The sequence below is a fragment of the Zalophus californianus genome, chromosome 13 (assembly GCF_009762305.2).
Source record: "Zalophus californianus isolate mZalCal1 chromosome 13, mZalCal1.pri.v2, whole genome shotgun sequence".
Classification (NCBI taxonomy): domain Eukaryota; kingdom Metazoa; phylum Chordata; class Mammalia; order Carnivora; family Otariidae; genus Zalophus; species Zalophus californianus.
This window is the reverse complement of record NC_045607.1, coordinates 77,175,518-77,199,964: the sequence shown is the minus strand read 5'-3', so window position 1 is coordinate 77,199,964 and position 24,447 is coordinate 77,175,518. Positions and strand designations below refer to the sequence as shown.

Below are 24,447 nucleotides of genomic sequence, written 5' to 3'. Positions count from 1 at the left end.
ATTTGAAAGCATAAAAGGAAGACTGAAATTCCAAACAGCTCTAGTGGTCTCTTCTGGTCTTGTTACTTTTTCCTGACTTTTCAATCTACCTTATTCAGAAATCATGATACTGCAAATTTTTATTTGGAACCCAAATAACATACTTTATACACAAAGGACAGTCCCTCTCAAGCAGCCTAATTTTATTTGCACAGGAACACAGTTAACTTTCACTTTGCACAAGAATGAGGATTTTCCTAGACACTAAAAGAAAAAATGCCAGTGTCAGCTTTGTTACAGAAAAATAATAGGACACTCACTACTATCCGGCTGAGCTGTGTTTGGGTAATAAGAGTGAATCCTAAGATTAACCTAAACTGAATGTGTCCAGAAAGAAAAATGTAACTATATGAAATAATGAAATGAGTTTTGTTACAATGTATGAACGTGTTTATGCTTTTGGTGTAATATTAGCTACTTCTGATAATCCATATTGGTGGGATTCCTCTGTAAGCAATTTTCACATATGTTTTATATTAATTTCTGATTAATAGTACATTTCAACTTTTACTTTCTCCCCTCTGGTCATATTTTATTATTGGCAAACAAACTACTTAAAGAGATTTTATCTTTTAATTTTGTTTTTGTTTTTAAAAAAGATTTTATTTATTTATTTGAGAGAGAGAGAAAGCAAGAGCACGAGAACAGGGGAAGGAGCGGCGGGGGGGGGGGGGCGGAGGGGGAAAGAACCTCACCGACTCCGTGCTGAGCACGGAGCCAGACTTGGGGTTTGATCTCAGGATGAGATCATGACCTGAGCCAAAACCAAGAGTCAGATGCTCAACTGACTGATCCCCCCCAGGAGCCCCTCTATGATCTTTTTAAATGAGAGAGTTTCTTTTATAATGTGAATTATTTCATTAGCTAATACATCTGTTTGAACACAAGAGGTTCGGTTATTCACATTAGGCATTTTGTTGAGATGGTGGAAGGCGATCTCCCTGGGCAGGCTTCCCTCCACCCCTCTACCCTTCTCACTGGTGGTCAGGTATTTTTATGGTGGATATTTGGCAACTTGAGTGAACAAGGACAGGCAGGCAAGTGTCAAGAGTATGCTAAAAAAGCCTAGAAAAGCTGGAATGGAATCAAGAAGAGGTATTCTTCTTAATTTAGCTTTTCTGTTTTTTTTTAACTTTGTGTAATCCTTAAAATGAGAACAGCAATTTGCAATCCATTTAATACTATCACTCCAAAGGCAGCTGATGGATTCTTTACCATTTTCAAAATAAGCATGGCCCTCTATACCCAACTAGTCCTTCCCACGAATTTTCCTTCCTGTATAGATTATCAAGTTTTAAGGAAAACAAGGCAGGCTGAAGAAACCACCTTCTGAAAACCAATTAAGAGGTGGTGTGTGAGTACATGAGGAAAAGGTGAATGTTTGAAAGTAAAGCAAAACAACAGAGAGATGGGTTTTGTTCCCTGACAAGATAGATTATTTGCCTTTGGTTAGAATCAGCCTGAAGCTTTTAAATAGAGGTCATGTGGAAGGACAGGGTATGTCTGTTAATAGAAAGAACCTGGGTTATCTGGCTTCTAGAACCTAACCATATGTCTGCTGATGGTGACCATGTTTTCTGAACCCCAAATCATCATGTACCGTCTGCCCAAGGATTGGGAGCCACTTCAGAGGCCAAAAGGTAGTTAAGGAGATGTAGTTAGTATGCTGAAATGGCAGGATTTAGGGGCACCGGAGTCATCTGTGGGGTCAACAAAGTAAAGTTCTTGACCCTTACATTTTGAAATGTGCAAATATATTTCAAGTCCTCACACATGTAATGTCACCATCAAAAGAAGGAGGATCAGTTGGAGGGGAATTCAGACAGGTAGCTTATCCACTGAACCCAAAGCAAGCGCATCGACTCCTAAGACAAATCTAGTTATTTTTGTTCAGGCATTTACATTAAGGTGGGGATTCTCGGAGCGTGGTCCTCAGATGGGCAGCATCAGCATCACTGGAATGGGTTAAAATTACAGATTCTCAGACTTGCTGACTCAGAAGCTCTGAGCTGAGTCCCGGGACACTGTGTTGGAGCAAGTGCCCCAGGGATTCTGCTGCACAGCGAAGTCTGAGAACCCCTGCTCCACGATGATGAACGTAATTTTATGCACATTCGTCAATTTATGCAGCAGAAATTTACGGAGCATCTATTATGTACTAGGCATACTTGGTGCTTCTGTCAGGAAGGAGATCAAGTCATCTCTGGACCACCTGAGACCATGTGGATACCTGGGGAGGGAGTGTGTAGGGGTGGGGAAGAGAAGAGAGGGAAAGATCGGAGAGGAGAGAAGAGAAAGCTACACAAGAAACCCAGAGTGATAACTGCTTCACTAGGTAGCTAAGCAGGAAGGGCAGAAATATGGAGGGAGGGAAAATTCTACTGAAGGAGGTGAGATTGTATGGTACTAATGAAAGAACATGGCAGTATGACTTTACAAGGGGTTTGAATGGAAAATTACTGATTTCCCTCCCCTCAGTCTTTTGTCTTGAAAACACCTCTTTAATTTTATAAATATGTTATCACCCCAAAGAAAAATCTGAAAGAGAAACTGATTGCTCTTTCTGTCTCTGGGGAATCTCATGACACCATGCAAACTGAGTGCACATAAATGCTAACAGGGCGCATTACGCCAACATCTGGTTCCTTGGTTCCTAATGTCTTCCTTTTTTTCCCAACTTCTGGTTTGTAACAGTTGGGTCAGAGGCTAAGAAGATTCTGTTAGAGTAGAAATTCAAGTACTTTTCTGAGTATTGTTAGTGTAAACGGGTGTCAGTTATCTTGAAAGAAAACCAAAAGGAATATTATAACACGAAACTATACTTATGTCAATGTTTCTAAGGCAAATATCTTTCCTTCAATTAATTAATTAATTTCAGTATCTCTCTCTTTTTTTTTTTAAGTGAGCTCTGTGCCCACTGTGGGGCTTGAACTCATAACCCCGAGATGAACTTCCAACTGAGCCAGCCAGGCGGCCCTTTTCCTCGAATTTTAACCCAAAAGATCCATTCTATAGGCAAATAATTCTACAGATTACCTGCAATAAAAATGTGCTGTAGGAAAAAAAATATCTCAGTGGATTGTTCTCAGGAGGAATGGGCATTTACACTTACATAGAAAATAAAACCTTATTTATTCAGAATTTGTAGCTGTTTGGACAGGTTTCTGTTTTTGCAGTATCTACTAAAATGGGAACTAGTTATAGAAATTAACAGTGTAAGCACATTTAAAATGGAGAAGAAACTTTAATATAGTAAACACTCCAAATAGTACTTGTCTACATTTGATGCATAGTGTCAGAAAAATTAGTTTTTGGACTTGGAAATAAGAAAAGGAAATTACTGGATTTTCTTTCAAAGCAATGCTGAGTTGACTTTCTGCTGATGGGCTATTTTACAGCTCTTCGGGGGCCGAGGTTACTTGTACATTTTTGTCAAAGAGAGATGCAAATAATTTCTGTCCAGTGGAAAAGATAATCCTAGGTTAGAGTTTATTGCCCTATGGGACACTGATTCACTTTGTATCTAAACCAATAATCTTATCCTAACATTCCTTGATAAATCACCCAATGAGATCTAGCTTCGCAAACGTTCTTTGAACTGGTTTTAACACTTCACCGGTTCCTTCATTAAATAATTAGTTGAATAAAATCATTGGCATGTATTCATTTCATAGTTGCATTAAAGTTAAGATTTTGCTTTTTTGAAAATTATACTTTAATAATAGTGAGTAATGATTCTTTTTCTATTCATCCAAATAGCTCAGGAGCATTATTTTTTAAGCAATATTTCCAAGTCACTAAATAACATGCGTAAAAATATCTTGAAAGGTCACAAAACGGGTTCTACAAAAATATTCCAAATTTCGACATGTCATCATTTCTCTCCATTAGTATGAATTAGTGAGCTCTCATTGCCTCAAAATATCTAACAATCATGAGGATGTTATGCTGTGTGGCAATGCTGTGATGTATTCCTGGGCTGTGGTGCCAAAAACTGCATGTACGTTAAAAAAAAAAAAAAAATGAAACCACAGTAACAAATGCGTTCCTTAAGGTAACCAAGATCACAGGTTGTATAAATAGACTGTAGTATGGATACCAGAAATTGCATGTATCGTGGGACAAAGGGAACATTTCAAGTGCAGCATTATTATTAGGATGCAAGAATAAAACACCAGGCATGCAGGTCTTCCCAATTCATTCCTGAAGTGCAAGCCAACATCACACCAGCTGCTGAATGAAAACCAAGTCTTACTTAGCTGCTTCTGATGCTTCCCTCAGTTCTTCATCCAGTCTGCATGAGCAAAAATTATCGGTGTAGAAAAGAAACAAAAAAGAAGCAAGCACAGCGTGAGAGAGTCACCCAGCAAAGCGGAGCCAAACATAAGTGGACCATATGTGCTTTTAGAAACCATCCTTTGGAGCATCGAGACATGCTCCTTTGATTAGACATGGTGCCATTTCGTCCCATTTGGTGTTTCTGTATGTTTACTTTGCAAATTCCTTCATAAAGGTGGATATACAAGTTGCAAGGAGATCAGAAACATGCTGGCTGAATAAAGCCGAAAACATCCACATCAGTCTGTTGGGTACAGTTAGAGATAGCTTGCAGCCTGGGCCAAGTCAAGGGTGTATCTGGTTTAGTGGGTTTTGGTTGCAGATTAGGCTGACCTCAACAGCTTTACACACAAGACAAAGACCCGGAATGGTGGACTACAAGGGGCTGATAGAATGACCTCTCGCTCTGGTAGCATGTTGAGGTCACCCACGAGTAAGACACTGGCGCACACACACAGAGGGTCCAGCATGAACTGTAGCTCGGGAGATTTTACCTCACACTTCTCTTATAAGATCTCTCTTCATCGTACCTTACGAGATAAAAAATGAATGCAATGAGGAAAACGAGCAAACATGATGGAGAAAATGACAGGTATGTGGTTTAAAGAACAGTCAAAACATGAGATCAAAGTCCTACCCCCCCCCCCACCTCCTCCCAAGAATAATCAAATTGCCTTTTGGGAGAAAACTTATTTTCATTTGATATAATCAATGGTTTAGAATTCGTAATGATATACAGCTGATCCTCATTATTTGCAGAATCTGTGTTTGCGAATTTGCCTACTTATTAAACCTTTACCTGTAACCCCAGGATCAATACCCGTGGCACTTTCATGGTCACTTGCTGACTTTCACTGAGTGGCAAAAAATTTGAGTCACCTGATGTGCACGTTCCCAGCTGAGGTCGAACAAAACAAGGCTCTGCCTCCTCATTTTACCTCTTGTGCTGTCAACAGGCGTCCTATTTGCAGTCTATTCAGTGCCATGTTTCCCTGGTTTGTGCTTTTCGTTGGTGATTTCGCCATTTAAAATGGCCCCTAGGCATAGTGCTTCAGTGCTGGCTGGTGTTCCTAAGCACAAGAAGGCTGTGATGTGCCTTACGGAGAATATATGTGTGTTACAGCAGCTTTGTTTAGGCAGGAGCTATGGTGTCATTGGTCGTGAATTCATGGTTAGTGAGTCAACAATATATATCAGATAAGGTGTCTTTAAACAGAAACACACATAGAACAAAGTTATATATTAACTGGCTAATGAAAATTAACCAGATGCTTGCAGGAACTTAGCCCTGTATTTCTCCTAGGAACAATGGTTCAGTATTTACCAGTCAGGGTTCTAGAATATCACTGCCACAAATAACAAGAATGGACTGTAATCAATGATTAAAAATCTGATTCCAGATTGGGCAAGTTTTTCTTTCACGTAAGCCCTTTGATGACAAGCTCCATCCCAGCTGAATACTGGCCTTGGGATTGGCTGAGACCGGACTCTCTGAATGTTATTGAGTAACAGGAAGGAGCTATGGCTCGTATCAATTTGAAAATGGCATAACATGAAAATGAGACAATGGGGGCCAGGAACAGAAGTGGCAGAAAGGACATCCAGAGAAGATGTGTTGCACAGGACAGGAGAAAACATGGACACAGGGGGAGGACATGGATGGTTGTCAATTTCTGCCAAATGGAACCCTTCCTTCCGAAGAAACTTCTCCTGAACGGGAGCCTTTGAAAAATGATGGATGTTGATGAATGAAAAGTGCCCTGGACATGTTTAACTTCTCATTTAAATGGTCCCATATGTTAGTCCCTAAAAGCAACATCAGTATAATAAATAACATTCTGGATTGCCAACTGAGGCCGGGAGGCTTCCTGAAGGCATTATGTACATTTTCATTCAATCCTCGGGAACTTTCTGTGAATTGCCCCCAACACATCCCATTTTCTGGATGCTGCAGCTGAGACATGGAAAGTTTTAATAAGTTGCCTGAAGTCTTAGACACATTGGGGGATGGTAAGAAGATTCAAATCTAATGCTAAGTCTCCAACACCCATTCCCTTCTCTTTTTCCAACTGCCACACCTCGGAAGCATTACTATATTGCCTAGAAAGTGGCCATTTCCCCTTCAAGAGAGAATGTCCTTGTCATCTTTTGCAAATGAGACAGTGTTATAGGAGGTGGGTGCTCCAGTCACTTTTTTTTTCTCATGACCCTGAGATCAAGACCTGAACTGAGATCAAGAGTCCGACACTTAACTGACTGAGCCACCCAGGTGCCCGTCCAGTTACTTTTTTTATTTAAAGAGTAGGAGTAGCTCTGGAGATGGGGATGTACCTTCTTGAGGCAGCAGGACAGAGCTTTGAGGTATGCTGGGTGTGGGAGCCCCATAAGCTAATGAGGATCAAAGCCATGGTTAGAATTATAGAAACACTGCTTGATTCGGCTGAGCCAACTGGCAGTTCTGAGCCAAATCACTATCCTGTGTTCACCTTGTATCAGCACAAGGAAAACCAAATGCATCTGCTCCTGAGCTTTGACTTCAGATAGATACTTTAAGGGAGGTCAAGGAAACTATTAGAAAAGGGGATGGGAATTCTGGTGCCAGGCGGACCTGGGTCTGAATTCTAGTTCCATCTCATCCTTGCTCCTACTTACACTTTGCATAAGTAACTTTTCTTTATTATTAGCTTCCCTGATCTGCAGATGGGGGTTTACTGTGGAGATTAAACACATGATATAAATAAGCACGTCTATGCCCAACAAAGTATTGCCGCTAAACGCAAGTCCTTTCCTTCCTGTTTCTTTTCCTTTTTTAATTAATTTTTTTTTTTTTTTTTTTTTTTAGTTATGGGACTCTTTTGGAGTGCAAATTGGGAGGTCCATTTTGCTATCCATCTTATGGAGGAAGGGACGGGGTGGGGGGCAGGGACGGTTATCCTTGTCTGTTCTCTTTGAGCTAATGCTTAAATTCCTCCCATTTTTAATCAAATAAAAAAATAAGTGAATCAGACACAGTGGAAGAAAAGCAGGATCCACACGAACCACAAAACAATGGTTCCTTGCAACAATGAACCAAACAAGAGGGTTCATTTGTCAGTATCCGTATTTTTAAGTCTCCGCTCCAAGTGGTCGGTGTCAATTGTTACTCATTATTTTCGCAGCATGATCCAGCAACCTTCAGTCTCCACGCTCCTTTTTCATAGGCTGTGGCTCCATTACCCTGTCCCGAGGAAGGGGGTCATCCCTAACCACACCACCTACCACCCGCCTTACCTTTCACCTGAAGGGAACCGTGTGAAAAAGGATGTAGAAGAAAACAGAGAAAAGGCAGTCCCCCCCCCACCCCGTCTTTTCCCAGGGTCATGCAGGTCAGTTCTTTCTATAAGGCAACACAGAAAGCAAAACTATGCTCAGACCCAGCTATTTGTGTGAGAGCGGGAGACACAGGTGACAGATTCAATGATTAATGTTAACTTCACGCTGTCCCCAAAATGGTGGCAAAATTCAAGGTGAAATGAGCAGTACTCAATAACCCCCAAAAGAAGATTATGTGAAAGAGGATCTGAAAGAACAGAACAGTTCTCTATGGGTTATGAGAAAATATCTATTTATTGGAAAATATTAAATATTCATTTTAAATAGAAGATAATGCCATTTCCCCAGTATTCCAGAAATGAGTTCTTTTCTAACCTCCCTCTCCAAACATGCAGTATTTCTTACCAAATCTTGGAAACCATCCAGACTTACTTGATGATGCTCTCTGGAATATGGATGCAATCCATTGGGATCAGCCCACTGAGTTCTGATAAGCTATTGACATATTTAATTTTACTGCTGAATTTTGAACTAAAAAAAAAAAAGAAAAGAAAAAAGATATCATTAGTGGCTACTTCATCCCTCCTAAGGTTGTTGCCTCTTGAAAATCCTGAAAAATGCAACACCTTGGCCCAGCACTTACTAAAAAGAAAGGCTATATATTTGAGTAGTTACAACATGCCAGATATTGTTTTAAGTGGTTTATATTTATTAACTCACTTATTTCTTCTACAGCCTAATAAGGCAGGTGCTATTCTTCTCTTTCTTTTAAAAAAGATGCTCCTAGGGGCGCCTGGGTGGCTCAGTTGGTTAAGCGACTGCCTTCGGCTCGGGTCATGATCCTGGAGTCCCGGGATCGAGTCCCGCATTGGGCTCCCTGCTCAGCGGGGGGGTCTGCTTCTCCCTCTGACCCTCCCCCCTCTCATGTGCTTTCTCTCTCTCTCTCTCTCATTCTCACTCTCTCAAATGAATAAATAAATAAAATCTTAAAAAAATAAAAAACAATGCTCCTAGTGGTCTTTTTTTTTTTTCATTTATTTTAAGTAAACTCTATGCAACACCTGGGGCTCGAACTCACAATCTTGAGATCAAGAGTCACATGCTCTACTGACTGAGCCAGCCAGGCATCCCATTATTCTCTTCTTAAATATAAGGAAACTCGAGACACAGGGAGTCAAGTATTTGCCCACGGTCTCACCTTCAGTAAGTGGTAGAGGCTGGATTCAAACCCGGGCAGTTTGACTAGAGTCTACACTCATTTTTTTTTTTTTAAGTTTTTTTATAATTCCAGTTCGTTAACCTACAGTGTCATATTTGTTTCAGGTGTACTATAGAGTGATTCACACTTCCATACATCACCTGGTGTTCATCACAACACCTGCGGTCCTTACCCCCCATCACTGATTTCACCCATCCCCCCACCCAGAGTCTACACTCTCCACCACACATGGCATGGCGCCCGGTGGTTCCTGCCACTCTCCATAGTCATTGGTTTATGGTTTGTTTGGCTTTGTTTGCTTGTTTATTTGTTTTCACCAAACAAAAATCTTGTCATTAGTTCTTTCAGAATTTATCAAGGTTGACTTATTTTATTAAAGTATATGCAAACTCGTTCACCTCTTAAGGTTTTAGCTTCAATATATATATATATATATTTTTTTTAGTTTTTTTCTTCTAATTTTAAGTTTTAGCGGGAGAGTTCATTCCAGATGCTCCAGTGTTCAAAAACATGTTCTGGTAACTGAATCTGAATTACAAACAGCTTTCATCTAAACATTATCATGTTAGATGTATGTACTTGTACAGAAAACATGAAATACCACTGAAAATGATCAAGGAATTTGCCTCTGGGAAGGGAGTGAGGGACAGGAACTGGAAGTTGTTGAAGGAAAAACCTGGTCTTGTCCTGAATGATTGGATGTTTTATAAGAAGGCATTTGTGTATTATTGCAAACTAACTTTTAAAATTCATCATTCTACTGGAAAGGGAACTTGACCAAGCACTGACTGAACTTTCCAAAGAGTTCCCCATGAAAAGACCTCCCCCAGTCTACTGACCATGCTGAGCTGTCTGCCTCCTGTTCAACTACGGGGCATTCTAGAAGGAAGCATCTGTAGGGTCGTTTCTCTCTATATTTATCTTTCACGTTGTACTTGCAGTTTGACCCTGGGCCACTGGCTGTGACTTGTGAATAACTTTTGTCTTCATACAGTCACTGTAGGCCGCCTGATAAGTCGTGGGTGAACACACACCACCAGTGATATGCTTGCTGCGTGAGGCCTCTTCCCCTGGACTTTCTGAGCTAAATTCAGGTTCTGATAAAAGATGGAATGGGGGGCGGGGGAAGCTTCCATCTCCAGGGTTTTATGTTCACTAGAACGTACAGTTCTCCAAGCACGCCATATTGTCTCCTTCTTGGTGTGTCTGTACCTCCCATTTCTACCTGGTTTCAGCTAACCAGTCCTGTCGGTTCTTCCAAACTCACCTTGATGGCTCATTCTTCTGGAATGCCTCTCTTGACACAGACTCTCGGCCTTTACTCTCTCTGTTGTCCCAACCTCACCTGTGCCCTGAGTTATCACCACCATGCTGCTTCAGTGCTGCCCTGTATTGTAATTGCTTACCTGTCTGCTTATGTCAGCTGCCAGGCCCTGAGCTTTCTGAGGACAGCAACTGAGCTAATTAATCTCTCAATCTCCACCTCACCTTTAAAAAAAAAAAAAAGGAACTTCCCATCTACCTCTATCATAGGAGCTACCCGATAGCAGGGAAAAGACCTAGAATATATTTTAGTGACCTCTTTTTTCAGGTCTGAAAATCGGTTACGTTCATACAGACTGATTCACAGGGGAATCTTCAAAGAGGGTCTCACAGGATGAGACTGTAGGATGCAATGTTTAAGTGCTTGAAATGTGTTTTCTTTACAGTGAGGCAAACAATTGGGTTCAAAGCCTGAGTCTATCATTCATTGACTATATTACATTAGACCTGGGGTTGGCAAACTACAGCCCATGGGCCAAAGCCAGCTTGCTGACTGTGTTTTCCAGCCCTCCCGCTACGAATGGTTTTTACATTTTTAAAAAATATTTGAAAAAATATCAAAACAAGACTATCTTATGGCATGTAAAAATTTTTAAGAAATTCCATTTCAGTGTTCCTATATCAAGTTTGATTGGAAGACAGCCACACTTACTCATCTACATGCTGTCTATGACCGCTTTTGACCCAGCATGGCAGCGCTGAGCAGCTGTGACTGAGACTAGACGGCCCACACAACCCAAAATATATACCATTTGATCCCTCACAGAACGGGTTTGCTGGCTCTTGCTGTAGACAATTTATCTGACCTCCCTGAACCTCAGGGACTTTTCCTATATAAGGGAAACAGTAAACAGGACCTCCTTCAGAGCACTGTCATTACAAGTAAATGAAATAATGAACACCCAGTAAATGTAAGCCATTGTTTTCTGTAATTTACCACAATACTATTTGCTATAATTTTATTATTATTGCTGGACTTACTGTCTTGAAGCTCCCTTCAATAAATAATGTTGGATTGTAATTATTTTTCAGTATTCTTACAGTGACAAATATTTGGTTATTTATCAAGAAACATATTTGTTTTATAGTTATAACACCCAAACTATTACACAGACATCAGTAAATGAATATGAACACTAATGTTTACTTTTTTACCCACTAAGCTTAAAAAAAAATTTTTTTTTTTATTTTTAAGTAAACTGTACATCCAGTGTGGGGCTTGAACTTACATTCCCGAGATCAAGAGTTACATGCTCTACCACCTGAGCCGGCCAGGCACCCACCATTAAACTTTTTATAAGCTCTTCAGTATGCATTGATTCGTAATCTCCTATCAAAGCATTTTCTATTATTAAAATAAATGACTTTTTGTATACCTTAAATACTTCATATTACTTTTTAAAGCAATTGAACACAGTATGGTAGAGAACTAAACTTTGCCAGAGGAAAACTAGGTTGAATGTTGCTACTCAGTTGTTGGAAGTAGGAGATGGAAATGCTGCACCTATGCAAGTGCACACTGAACAAGAAAGGATGGATGTGGAAGGCATAGGAAACTCTATGTAAAAAAATAAATAAAGGTTTTTAACTTTTAGTTGTTTTTTTTTCTTCCAGAAGTGATCAGAATGTTTCTTAGAAATTCATTAGTAGGGGCGCCTGGGTGGCTCAGTCATTAAGGTCTGCCTTCGGCTCAGGTCATGATCCCAGGGTCCTGGGATCGAGTCCCGCATCGGGCTCCCTGCTCAGCCGGAAGCCTGCTTCTCCCACCCCCACTCCCCCTGCTGTGTTCCCTCCCTCGCTGTGTCTCTCTCTCTGTCAAATAAATAAATAAAATCTTAAAAAAAAGAAATTCATTAGTAATTAAAATAAATAAAATAAAATAAAATGGAAAAAAAAGAAATTCATTAGTAACTTTGAAACAGAAAACTTTCAATTTATCTAATCTGCATCCGATGTTGGGTAAGACCGTATTTTATTTGGAAGTTCTCTAGGAAATACATACTGTCCCTTTCATTTAACTGTTCCAAGTCTTACTACATTATGAGGCATGTGTTATTTTTCTTTGCTTCCCCAAAACGTAAGGTTATATGGTATCGAACATAACATAGACGATAAATAAATATTCACTGACTTGAAACTGAATTGAAACCAAGAATCCTCATGGGCAATCAAAAAAAGCTCTCAGAATGACTGCCCAGCCTCTTTCCCGAAGTTTGGTGGCCTACATGATATTTCCTCAGAAGAAGAATTAGGACAGTCATTGCTCCTAATTCTGTCCTTGGTTTGTCTTTATTTTCCATTGTTGTGTTATTCTGCCTTTTCTATTCTCTACAAAATACCATATCACTTTAAAAGTATTATTTACGCTTCTGTAATGTGGCATGGAAATCCCACCACCTCATTTTCTGTGTTATAGCAAGCAATATAGAGGTCACGTTTTGTAAAAAATGGGGGAAAATAGTCATTATAAAATAATGCCCACTCTTACTTAGGGTTTCTTTTTTTTTTTTTTTAAGATTTTATTTATTTATTTGAGAGAGAGAGAATGAAAGATAGCACGAGAGGGAAGAGGGTCAGAGGGAGAAGCAGACTCCCTGCCGAGCAGGGAGCCCAATGCGGGACTCGATCCCGGGGACTCCAGGATCACGACCTGAGCCGAAGGCAGCCGCTTAACCAACTGAGCCACCCAGGCGCCCCTTACTTAGGGTTTCTTGCTAGATCATCCAAAATATCTTTCCAGGAAAGCCAGAGGCAAAATGTGTCTTCCTAAATACTCTCTCAGTTTATGAATTCTTGTTTATAGGACGTATTTTGGAAAACTACTAGTCGTACTTTTACTTTTTCTATAATAACAACATACCTTATAAAAGGTCGTGTCACTGCAAGGATTGTTCTGATGAACCAAGATGGGTGAACAATGATGAATGATTTCAGATTCTTTCGCAATCTGTTTTAAAAAAAGAAAAAGAATTACTCATAGCCCATTTCCAGTAGGAGTTAAGACAGAAAGTATATCCCCAAATAAGAATATTATAATATTAGAGAGTTCTAGGTAAGTTACTATCAACTGATGAGAAGGTATAGAATGACCATGATTAATAAAAAAATACTTTCTGAGATATCACTTGTAACTTGTATGATGCCAACCTCATTTTCCCATAGGAATCCATGTAAAATAGAATGGTTGTATTTCTACAGTGCTTAAATCTAGAACTATCACGGTATATTTTTGCTTAACGATGCTTTTCATTTTTGCCAGCATTATCTTTACTATTTTGAAAAGAGCACACTCTTACTAGCAACTTAGCCAATTTATTTGATTGACTAAGCCTTGGTTTCTTCTTCTGTATTATGAAACAACTAACAGTATATCATGTGGTTATTTGTCATTCAGGTTACCATTTTAACGTTCTTGACATTCGGGCATGTTTTTCAGCATTAGCAATGCTACTTTATAAATGTTTGAATCATTAAATGGATCTTCGTTAATATAAGATCATGCAAGGAGCCACATCTAAGGGAATACCACACTCATCATAGACACCATAAGTCTGTATATTTATGATAATTTTCCTGTGGTTGGCAATATAACAGGTTTTGTTTTAGTCCAGCCAGTATGGACGGAAGTAAAATATCTTGAGGAAAAGGCACCAAATGGGTGAGTGGTTAACTTGAATTATTAGTGAATAATGAAATACGAGCATGACAGTTGCCCAAACCAAAACAGTCCCAGTGCACATAAGCAGCATCAAGATCATGTGAAACCAGTAAAGAATCATGACTACTCCGGTTTATCAACATAAATTGCACCTCCATGTGGCAAAGGCATATGCATAGTTTAGGATAGACTTGGTCATCAGGTTTGAGATGAAAACATCTAACGGAATCTAGATTTATTTCAGATTTGGGGCATCAAGTGACACTTTTCTTAATATTTTTATATACTTATAATTTATTATCTCAGCTCTGCATAGTTCAGTGTTCCTAAAACGTGATTATGTTCTTGGTAGATGACAGGGAATTAGAAATGGGAGTTACCGAGGAAGTCAAAACAGGGATTAAATAATGGAGCCTACATACCGCCTGTCAATCATCTGGTAGCATTTCTTCATCCAGCCCAGCCCGGGCATCTTCCGTCTTGGGGTTGCTCCATTCAAGTATACAATCATATAGTCCTCAGCTACCATCAGCTCTAAAGTACTTATTACATATCTGATCACAGGAAGGAAGAGGAGTGTTTTCATTTCCCCACGTGAAACAGTTCATCTTATTTACACTCTAATTATATAACACTTAAATTATAGGGAGTATGCCATTGAAGAATGGCTGTGCATATTACCTCTTTACCTTGAAAAGAATGCAGTTTCCTAAGATGATTTCCCTGAGAGTGAGTATTGCTCATTTTATTTGTACGGTTATCTTTTTTTTTTTTTAAATGCAGGTACACTAAAAAAATGTGTAGGTTAGAACCTGAATTTCAAAAATGTCGACCACGTTATCATATACCAAGGGCCCAAGTGAATGATATAAATGAACCTGGGTTATCACCAGCTGACCAAGAACATGTTATCGAGGAACAAAAATAACACTTTACCCAAAGGAAATGTTACAGAATTTCAGAGTGCAGGCAAAACTGTGTTCGTTTTGTTTTCAATTCATCCTGCTGACAAAAGAGTTCTTTTAAAGGTTTTAGCCTCTTGAGCATTATTCCTTGACAGAGATTTCATTGACTTTTCATCAAAGGCCAAGAATATTCTACATCATCTACTTCCTCTTCTTAAAGAGGCTCTATCTGCCATGACATGCCACAGACATTCACTCAAAGCACTTTATCAGAAGTATCACTCACAGGAAAAGATTTTCCATGACATAGTGGTAATCCGCCCGGCTGCTGTCTGGCAGAAAACAGGCAGCAAACACAATGATGGCATTTAGGCCGTCCCCATAGTAGCCTGGGAGACAAACAGAAAGACATTTGTAACCAGCTGAAAGCTCTTAATAATATTTAACCTAAAGGACAAATCTGGAAGCCTTGACAAGTGTGTGTTTATGGATGTAATAGATATATCTTTAAGTGAGTATTATATCGACTATTCCTTCTATATGTATAGACACATAAACTTACTTTTCAGGAGTTAAAAGTGTATGTTACATAGAGTCTTAAATATACAGTGAATATATTTGCATATATAGTATATCCACTTGCGGACGATTATGTGTGTTCTACATCATCATGAATAGGGTATATAAATATTCAGCTCTTCAAAGGATGGGGGTTTTGACTGACAGGTTTCTAATTTATATAATGCTCTGTCCTTTACCAGCTGAGAGGTTCTGTTTGATTCTCGTTAGCTTTTTTCAGTTTTAGACTCTGGCTAATTTAAAGGGAAAATCTAGTCACTGAACTGCAATATAATTAGATGTACATACTCCAGTGACCAGATACTAGTAAGCTGACAAGTAAAAGCACCTTTATTTTGATTCTGAGGACTTTTTCACTTGCCTGTGGCATCCCTGGGTCTCCAGATTCAACAGACAGTGCAGGGACACATGGAAAGTTCTGGCTAGGCCTAGAATAACTGAGACAGAATTCAGAGCCCCATCTTTTTAAAAAGGAGCAAACTCAAGAAGGGCCTGGTTAAAGCTGACCTCTCTTTGAGTTTTATGAAAATACATGTTTTGGGGAAAACTTGAGAATTACTTCCTGGTAACGTGGACAGGGAACAGAGGTGGAGGTCTACTTGCATGTGGTGCTGAGAAGATAAAAGGCAAGTGTGGAACTCCTGAGTCAAGGACAATGTAGGGACATCTCAGGACACTTTACCCACATCTGAGAGTTCTGTCCCCTTCTTTAAGCTCCGTGTTCCCTCAGAGCTCATCTTTTGAAACTCATGGCAGCTGTTGGTCAAACCCCACAGGTGAATGCGTGGAATCTCACGTGTCTTTCAGACTTAAAAATGGAAGCAATGCACTATTTTCATTTTTTTTTGAGATTTATTTATTTTAGAGAGAGCACGTACACAAGTGGGGGGAGGGGCAGAGGGGGAGAGAGAGAGAGAGAGAGAGAGGGAGAATCCTGAGCAGGCCCCATGTTCCGCACTGTGCCCGACACGGGGCTCAATCTCACGACCCTGAGATCATGACCTGAGCCGAAGTCAGGAGTCAGCCCCTTAACCCAGTGAGCCACCTAGGCGCTCCACTGTGTTTCCATTTTTTTTTTTTTTTAATATCCCTTTTTCAGCACTCGGCATTTCTGTCCTATCATGGAGTTCTGGATTTCAGAGTCATTAGACAGAGTTGCCTCAGAGCTCTGAGGAGGTGGACAGGACCTACCCGCCAGCCTCATCAGAACTCAGTGCGCTTCATTTTTTTTTTTTTTTTTTCCAGGACTCTAAATACCCCTCTGGTGATTACATGGCAGTAAAATACCAGCTGGATATAGACTTGGATGGGCTTAACTCTTGAAAAGCAGTTTAATAAGATGTTCTCTACAAAGATAGAGAGCATGACACTACCACAAAAGAGGTGGGGGCAGAGAGTGATACCAACTAAAAATATATCAAATTATGGGTTTGTGTGTATGACTAACCTGAGGTTGCTGTATGCAGTGTTTACTCTCCATGTCTTAGAAGATGCTACCGATGTAAGTACACACCCGATGTAACACATGTTTGCAAAACCAGATTGGGGTAGCTTCCCTATGGATTATTTGCCTTGTTTTGTCTTTTCCAACATGTGGGTATTTACCAACTTCTTTTTTGAATGAGATGTGAAGGAAATAAATCTCCTTCTCCAATGGCAGAAGATTTATTTTAATACAAGGAGAGTTTGTTTGACCAAACAATTGCATTTAAGAAGGTTCATAACCGAATGAAAACCCACAAAGGGTAAAGCAGCTTTGATCCGCTAACGCTAACACCACAAAAGTACGCAATTTGGACTCAGCGCAACGACAAGGACTGGGTCCATTAAAAGAGATAACAGAAGTAATGAATCCAACTTAAAAACAAGTACAAAAGCATCCTTTCAAAAAGCATCTTTCTAGGAGGAGCTGCCTGGCCCCAGGGTGTCAAAATAATCTCAAGGTCATGACCATGCAGCTACTTTGATTTTTCTGTTTCTGGAGAATTTCTAAGATTTTTTTTTTTTTTTTAAAGGACAGTCTGAGGTTTATAAACAGTAGTTCAGGACTAGTCATCTTACATGGCACTTTAGCTCTTTGCGTCAGTGTGTCTGTCCTTGGAATGCTGTGGTGGTGTGTTCATTTAGGGGCATGTAATTGAAGGAATACTGAAGAATCAGCTCACCACTTCTTGGTCATTGTCTAAGTCAGGAACGTCTCTTTATAGAAAACTTCCTGAAATTTACAAATGAAGGTGGATTTTTGTACTTTTGGGGAGAGGAGCTGTAGGAACAGAAGAAGAGGCAAAAGACAGAGGAAGAGAACAGGATGAGGTAAGACCTGAGATGTCAGAAGGAACTAGAAGAAAAAGATATCTTCATGGAAGTTTTCCTTCCAAACCAAGATCTGGTGCCACTGTTATTAGGCTCTGGAGATACTTCAGATCATCATTGCTGGCAAAGGGCAATCGCTGGAATGAGTGGTCCCACTTGCCTTTTGTCTCCCACAGATGCCTTCAAGGGGGTCAGCTAAGCCAACTTCTATGTTAACTATGCAGCTTACTCAAGTGAAGTTGGCTTCCAGCAGCCGAATGATTCATCTGAAGTTCGGTTTTTTATAAACATGTATTTTACCTGACTCTCTTCTTAGTAACCAGGAGGTGAGTTCGGGGTGTGTGCGTGGAGGTGCATGCGCAATCCCACCATGGGGCCTCCTGAGACCCTCTGCGGTGATAATGCAAACCTTACCTGAGGCAGAACAGAGAGGAAAGGGACGTAACACAAATTTGATGGCCAGCAAATGGAATGGAGAGAGAAGGGAAGATGTCACAGTCGCAACCAAAACATACACACACACACACCAGCCTGCAACTCTTCTCCTCATTCTTTCCGGGGCCATTTGTTCAGCAACACTGCAGAGAAGTTACCTGAATCTCCTATAATGAAATAAGAGAAGTAAAGAAAGAAGAAAGGAAACTTCTCATTATAATGCTTTGGTGTGACCGTCCTACGTTATTTAAACGCATCCTCTGTTCCAAGGTCAAAAAAGCCAGTTCCTGGCCTTAATGTGACCCCGCACTGTTGTTGATCAAACCCACCCAGACCTCTCTTTGTTCTTTTATTGAAGCAGATAACGGGAATATTGCTCATGGGCTCATGGGAGGTGACACTGACTCTGAGAATCATCCTCTTTTGACTGATGACATAGTTGAGGCCCCAGAAGTTAGGTCATGCACCGAGGTCATAGAGTAATTAGCAACAAAGACAGGGCTTGAACTCTGTTCTTCTATATTGCGTACAAGGCCTCTTACAATAGCTCCTATCAAGGTCACCAAAGCTGAAGACTGAACTATTTGTCTCCATACTGCTCTCACAGCTGTGCCCAACTGGCAGGGACCCTTGGCAAGAGCCTGGCTTTGCAGCCAAGTGAGGCAGCGATTTACATGACCCCCATCTTGCAGTTAATACCGCACTGTACTGCCGCCCCTTTCCTGTTGGCCTCAATGGGAAAAGCTCGTCAGAGCAAAAGGGAAGACACCCAGACGAGACCCATGCCCACTATGGAGCGCTCCCTCTTAAATGCTCATCAGAAGCCAGGCTCACAAACTGCAATGGATTGGTCTCTAGGGAGGGCTGCTTGATGATCCTTAAAGCCTAAGAAGGTGGTGTCAGCTTCCAACACAGCGGGCCGAGCTCTGGCAAATTCAGAAGTAAAATCTGCATTGTCTTTACCTACGGAGCACAAAAGCTGCTCAGGGGGTGGGGAGAGGTGGCGTCTCGCTACCGTCCTGGCTGGGGGTGGGGGGGGTGAAGCCAGGGGCACACTCATGCAGGCCAGCGCCTGGAGAAGGCCGGAGGTGGCGGGGGGGTGGCAGCCGGGCACAGGAAAGGCAGCCTTTTCTTCCACACAAACTGGACAGTCACACGGACAAAACTGGGCTCACGGACACAGAACGGAGGGGAGCGGACGCTGGGGCGGGGGGGCGGGGGGCGAGGATGCAGGGCACAGCAAACCACGTTATCCTTGAGGGGTGCGCTGCATTGTCACAAGGAGTGTGAGAGGCAGAAGCAGTGGCTTTGTTTTGACCCTGCTGTGTTGATGATGATCCCTCTTTCCTGATTCGGGCAGCAGATCAGCCGATGGATGGGCTCAACCCTCCCACCCAACCCACCTGCTTTCACCGGGGTTGAAAGAACAAGCAGGTGAGGCTGCCAGGGAAAGGAGAGATAATCCGGCCTCAGGAAAACAGGGAGGCTGTGAGGCCCCTTCTTCCCAACAAAAGGGCTCTTGATTTAAGACATTCATACGGATTATCACTGGGTGACTCTGATTTACTTTGACAGACTTTTCTACCGTTTTTGACCTTTTTTGGAATGGGCACGGGCTACTTTTATCGTCAGCCTCCATTTTGTTTTCTTTTTATTTCCAAAAAGCAAACAAACCAGAAATACCCAATGGGTGGTGCAAAGGAGGGATGAGTTTCTGGGAAGATCTGGGATGATGTTCAGGTTGTGGTTTGCGTCATAAGAATGAAAGGGTCAACTCTAGGGCCCATGGTCTGTCGCCTGCAGCACGAGCAGGCCCGCTCTCATTCTGCGAGGCTGTGGAAAGGTTTCCCTTGGAGGGAACGGCTTCCAGCCGCACAGCAGCTATCATGGGCCATATTACCATTTCAGGTCACAAAGAGTGAGGCAGGGCAAAGGAAGGTCATGGCCAGGGGCACCTATGGGCATCTTCTTTCACTCACAAGGTGGGGATCCCTGGCCGATGCTGATACTTACATGGAGGGAACTATGCAAGGGTGGAAGATGGATAATCGGCTGGTGGAGGGAAGTTTGATGGAAAAAACCAAAATGTCCTTCTGCTCGTTAAAAACAAAAGCTAAGGGTTTAATGCAGCGCCAAGACACTTATTTCCCTGTCCTTGTTAAGGAAGAAAGAGCAACAATTGCCTTGTCAGCTTACACTTTTTCTGGAACAGCTGAGTGTTTAGGGTGGTGCCTCAGGCCTGCAGGAAAGGAGCGCATGCAGCAGAAAGATTAAAAAAAAAAAGCCGTTTTCTGAAGTTGACAACATTAAATGTGTTGCCTGTGCTCATATGACTTTTTGTGATTCCAAAATTAATCAAGGCTCCTGGAGCTCCTAAAAAGCACTGGAAATACGGAACACAGTTTTTTTTCTCTCCCTTGTCCCTCCCTAAGCAGGTGGAGGCATTTACCAGAAATGCCTGTTGTCAGGCCCGGATGTAATGGAGTCTATAGAAAAGCAAACTTCAGATAGGGGAAAAAAACAAGCAGGCTGAGTCTGAAGAGATTTCTTAAAGCTCCTAAGAGGATTCGAAAGACCATTTTTTTTATGAGAAGCACCTCTGGGGTAGTGATCTTACTACAGGCCATGGTAGTAGAGACTCGGAAGCGATTCAGTTAAACCCTACAACCACAGTGAGTGTGGCCACCATCTGTCACCATACAACATTATTACAATATTATTGACTATATTCCCTGTGCTGTACTATTCATTTCCGTGACTCATTTATTTTATAACTGGAAGTCTGTTGAGCATTTCAGAATGTATATATATGTGTGTCAAATCACTATGTTGTACACTTAAAACTAATATAATATTGTATGTTAACTATATTTCAATAAAAAATAACCTAAAACTGACCCATATGAATTCCAAACAGATATCATTAAATTGGACAACTACAGTTTTCCAGAAATTTGCCCAGAAGATTATAGCTGTCAGATATGTGGAGTGAAAAAGCAGTTTTCACATCGGAGAGCTATTTTTTACATAGGCTTTGCAATGTTTATAGAGTTAAGTCTGAGGTAATGTACTTAAGCTCTACAGTCCCCTGAATACTGATTGCAGAATAGGTTTTGAGGATGTCATGATGCAGAGAACCCTAGTTTCATTTTCTACTTAAAAAAAAAATTATATATATATACACACACATATATATGGCTGCCCTGGTCCCCACGTCCCCGATTCACAAAGCGCTTGACTACCTCCATGAGAAATGACTCTCCTGTAGGGCTCGATGACCTTCATGTCAATCCGTTGTTCCTGTTCTCCAATCACCACTGTCCTCCACAACCGATTGTCTTCTCGCTCCTCTTCTGCTGTATACTCTGGGATAGACTCTGACTCTTGGCCAGAATCTTTGTTAGATGTGGAACCCTCTGGAAGCGAAGCACAGAGAAGGACTGAAGAGCAAGACTCCACAGCTGAGGCAGTTCAGTGAGCTATCTCCTGGCAGAGCCAACCTGAGGGCACTCCCTGTTTGGCACAACTCTTACAGAGCTGAACAGCATCATGACCACATAAAGGATGTTCAGTGAAGTCTTATTTATTGATGGATTGAACCACCAAGTCCATGCTAAGGCCAGGCTGAGGGTGGGGACATGTGCAGGGCTAGAGCCACCTTGTGTCAGTGGACTAAGGGAGTATAGGCCGGTACCAATTCATCCTTGATCATTCAGGTTGAAGACTGGGGACCCTTCTCATGGGGTAAAAGGTGATTTATCAGGCCCAGCTAATTTTGTTTTCCTTGGGCCACATATCCTGGTATATCCTAAGTGGTTAGTATCTTGATGATACCACCAGCCTAAGACCACACCCCCACCCCCCTTTGCCCCCCACCCAAGACTCTTACAAAAGAATTGAGCCCCCTTCCCTATTGGGAGCAAATTTGGGCAGAAATACGGTATTACTTCCAATGGATTTTTCAAAATATGCTACCGAAAGATTTTATGTTAAGCAAGAAACAAACAGCTTCATAGACCAGAAATCCTCCAAGGCCAAAAATTCATAACACTCCTATTTGGTGGGTGCACATGGCAATAAAAAAGTCCACTGAACGTTCTTTGGAGAAACATTTACTACCCACTCTTGTGCATCCAAAAAAAAAAGCAACAACGGTGTTGTTTGTTTGTTTGTTTTTAAAGAATAAGCAGCAATTGTTTTCATGTTTACTTCAGCTACTCGTAGAGTTTAGCAGTGGTTATTCTTTGTATGTTTAAGTAATGTGAAGGAAAACATTATTTCTAACCTTCCCAATAATTCTGTGAGATACTATCATTCTTACTTTTCCATTCATGGGAAAGGATCTTTGATTTATATTGTACTTTACTTATATTCATGTTATGGCACTTTGACAATAAGAATAGTAATACTTCATTAGATATCTACTATATGTCAGGCATGGTAGATATTACAGCAGTGATTATAGGTATTATAGTAGACATGCCCACGCAAAAACTGACTTTGAGTTAGTTTGCTATCACACTATATCCTAAATGTGTGATTGTCTCACTCTCCTTATTCTACCACCAGGCTGGGAATTCCTTGGGCCAAGAAACTGTGCCAGAATCACCTTTTATTATTCACCTCCACCAACCAACTCCACACTTAGCTTGGACACCTGCACAGAGCACTCAGTGAAAACTGAGGCGAATGGGTAAATAAAGGAAAGCTTGGACAAGTTCCTGAAAATATAGGTAATTGGGGAGGGGGCCACAACAAAGCCATTATGTTCTGGAAGACTCCTCAAGACACATTCAAACGTGTCTAATTACCTGTGACTTAGAAGAGCAAACTGAAAGCCAGCTGGGAAGCAATCCTACCCTTTTTTGCCAACACCAACAGCTACCACCACCTACAGAGCCTTGCTTCCCTCTGCATTCCCTCCAGTGCTCCTCATCTTACTAAGGACAGGAAGCAACAACTTTTGGCTTCAGACCAAGCTCTGTGTCACTGGCGCAAATCCATCCATCTGCACTGGACTCCCAGGCTGAAATCCCTTCCTGCTTCTCCCTGCCTCTTGGCTGAGGGCCCCTGGATGCTTATCTTCGCTCCCTTCCTGGGACCCTGTTTTCCATCTGGTCTCTGTGCCCTCAGAACTCCCGGCTCTGATGTGGGCTTGTCTTCAATGTTCCTGTCCATACACGCTCTGCCTTGCAACAAACTCACCGTCCGCCAGCCCCTCTTTATCCTTATTTGGGACTTTCTGGCCTGCTCTAGCTTGACCCACGTGATCTATGTGGGGTGACTGTTTTGTTTTCTGCATGCTTTTACTGAGGCTACCTCATTTAAAAACATTTGTATGCCATATTCTTTTTTCTGGTTATAAAAATAAAATGCTAATAAAAGTTCAAGCAATGCAGACATCGTTCATCAAAACCGCAAAAGTCCCCAGGGCCACTTTCACTCATTATGGTTTGCTGTGTGTTCTTTTTATCATGTACATGCACACAAGCACACTCACCTCCCCCAAAGTATGATTATTCTATATATTCTGCATGTTCTTTTTTTTTTTTTTCCCCCTTTAAGTAGCTCCACACCCAGCACGGAGCCCAACGTGGGGCTCAAAGTCACGACCCTGAGATCAAGACCTGAGCTGAGACCAAGAGTAGGATGCTCAATCCACGGAGCCACCCAGGTGTCCCTATGTGGCTTTTTAAAAAAGATTTTATTGGGCGCCTGGGTGGCTCAGATGGTTAAGCGTCTGCCTTCGGCTCAGGTCATGATCCCAGGGTCCTGGGATCGAGTCCCGCATCGGGCTCCCTGCTCCTTGGGAGCCTGCTTCTCCCTCTGCTTCTCTCTCTCTCTCTGTCTCTCATGAATAAATAAATAAATCTTTAAAAAAAAAGATTTTATTTATTTATTTGAGAGAGAGAGAGAGAGAGAGAGAGAGAGAGCAGGGGGAGGGGCAGAAGGAGAAGCAGACTCCCCACTGGGCAGGGAGCTCCATGCGGGGTTTGACCCCCGGGACCCTGGGAACATGAACTGCCCGAAGGCAGACGCTTAACTGACTGAGCCACGCAGGTGCCCCCCTATTCTGCATATTTCATACATATTCTTCTATAAGGTACTTCTACCTAAAAATATAGCATAGGCTACTTTTCATTTCAGTGGATATAAACCCTCTCATTTTTTTAGTTAGTTTGTTTATTTATGATACTCTCTATCCCCAACGTGGGGCTCGAACTCACGACCCCGAGATCAAGAGTCACAGGCTCATCCAACTGAGCCAGCCTGGTGCCCCTAAACCCTGCTTATTTTACAAAGGAGCCCTAGAGTGTTCCATTTGA

The 24,447-nt window shown here is 41.5% G+C and overlaps 1 protein-coding gene across 9 annotated transcripts in view; it reads right to left on the bottom strand.

Moving 5' to 3' along the window:
• The window catches only part of PRUNE2 (prune homolog 2 with BCH domain), a 254,412-nt gene that overhangs the window by 7,406 nt on the left and 222,559 nt on the right, over window positions 1-24,447 (bottom strand). For 2 of the 9 annotated variants that reach the window (XM_027614380.2, XM_027614389.2), the window contains 8 exons: window positions 21,364-21,537; window positions 18,280-18,288; window positions 15,081-15,183; window positions 14,312-14,443; window positions 13,092-13,178; window positions 8,122-8,220; window positions 4,872-4,907; window positions 4,295-4,333 (listed from right to left, as the gene is read on the bottom strand). In XM_027614380.2, the coding sequence (XP_027470181.2) occupies window positions 4,295-4,333; window positions 4,872-4,907; window positions 8,122-8,220; window positions 13,092-13,178; window positions 14,312-14,443; window positions 15,081-15,183; window positions 18,280-18,288; window positions 21,364-21,537 (679 nt within the window). The remainder of the gene's footprint in view (window positions 1-4,294; window positions 4,334-4,871; window positions 4,908-8,121; window positions 8,221-13,091; window positions 13,179-14,311; window positions 14,444-15,080; window positions 15,184-18,279; window positions 18,289-21,363; window positions 21,538-24,447) is intronic. The other 7 variants (XM_027614384.2, XM_027614387.2, XM_027614386.2 and 4 more) reach the window with 5 other exon arrangements.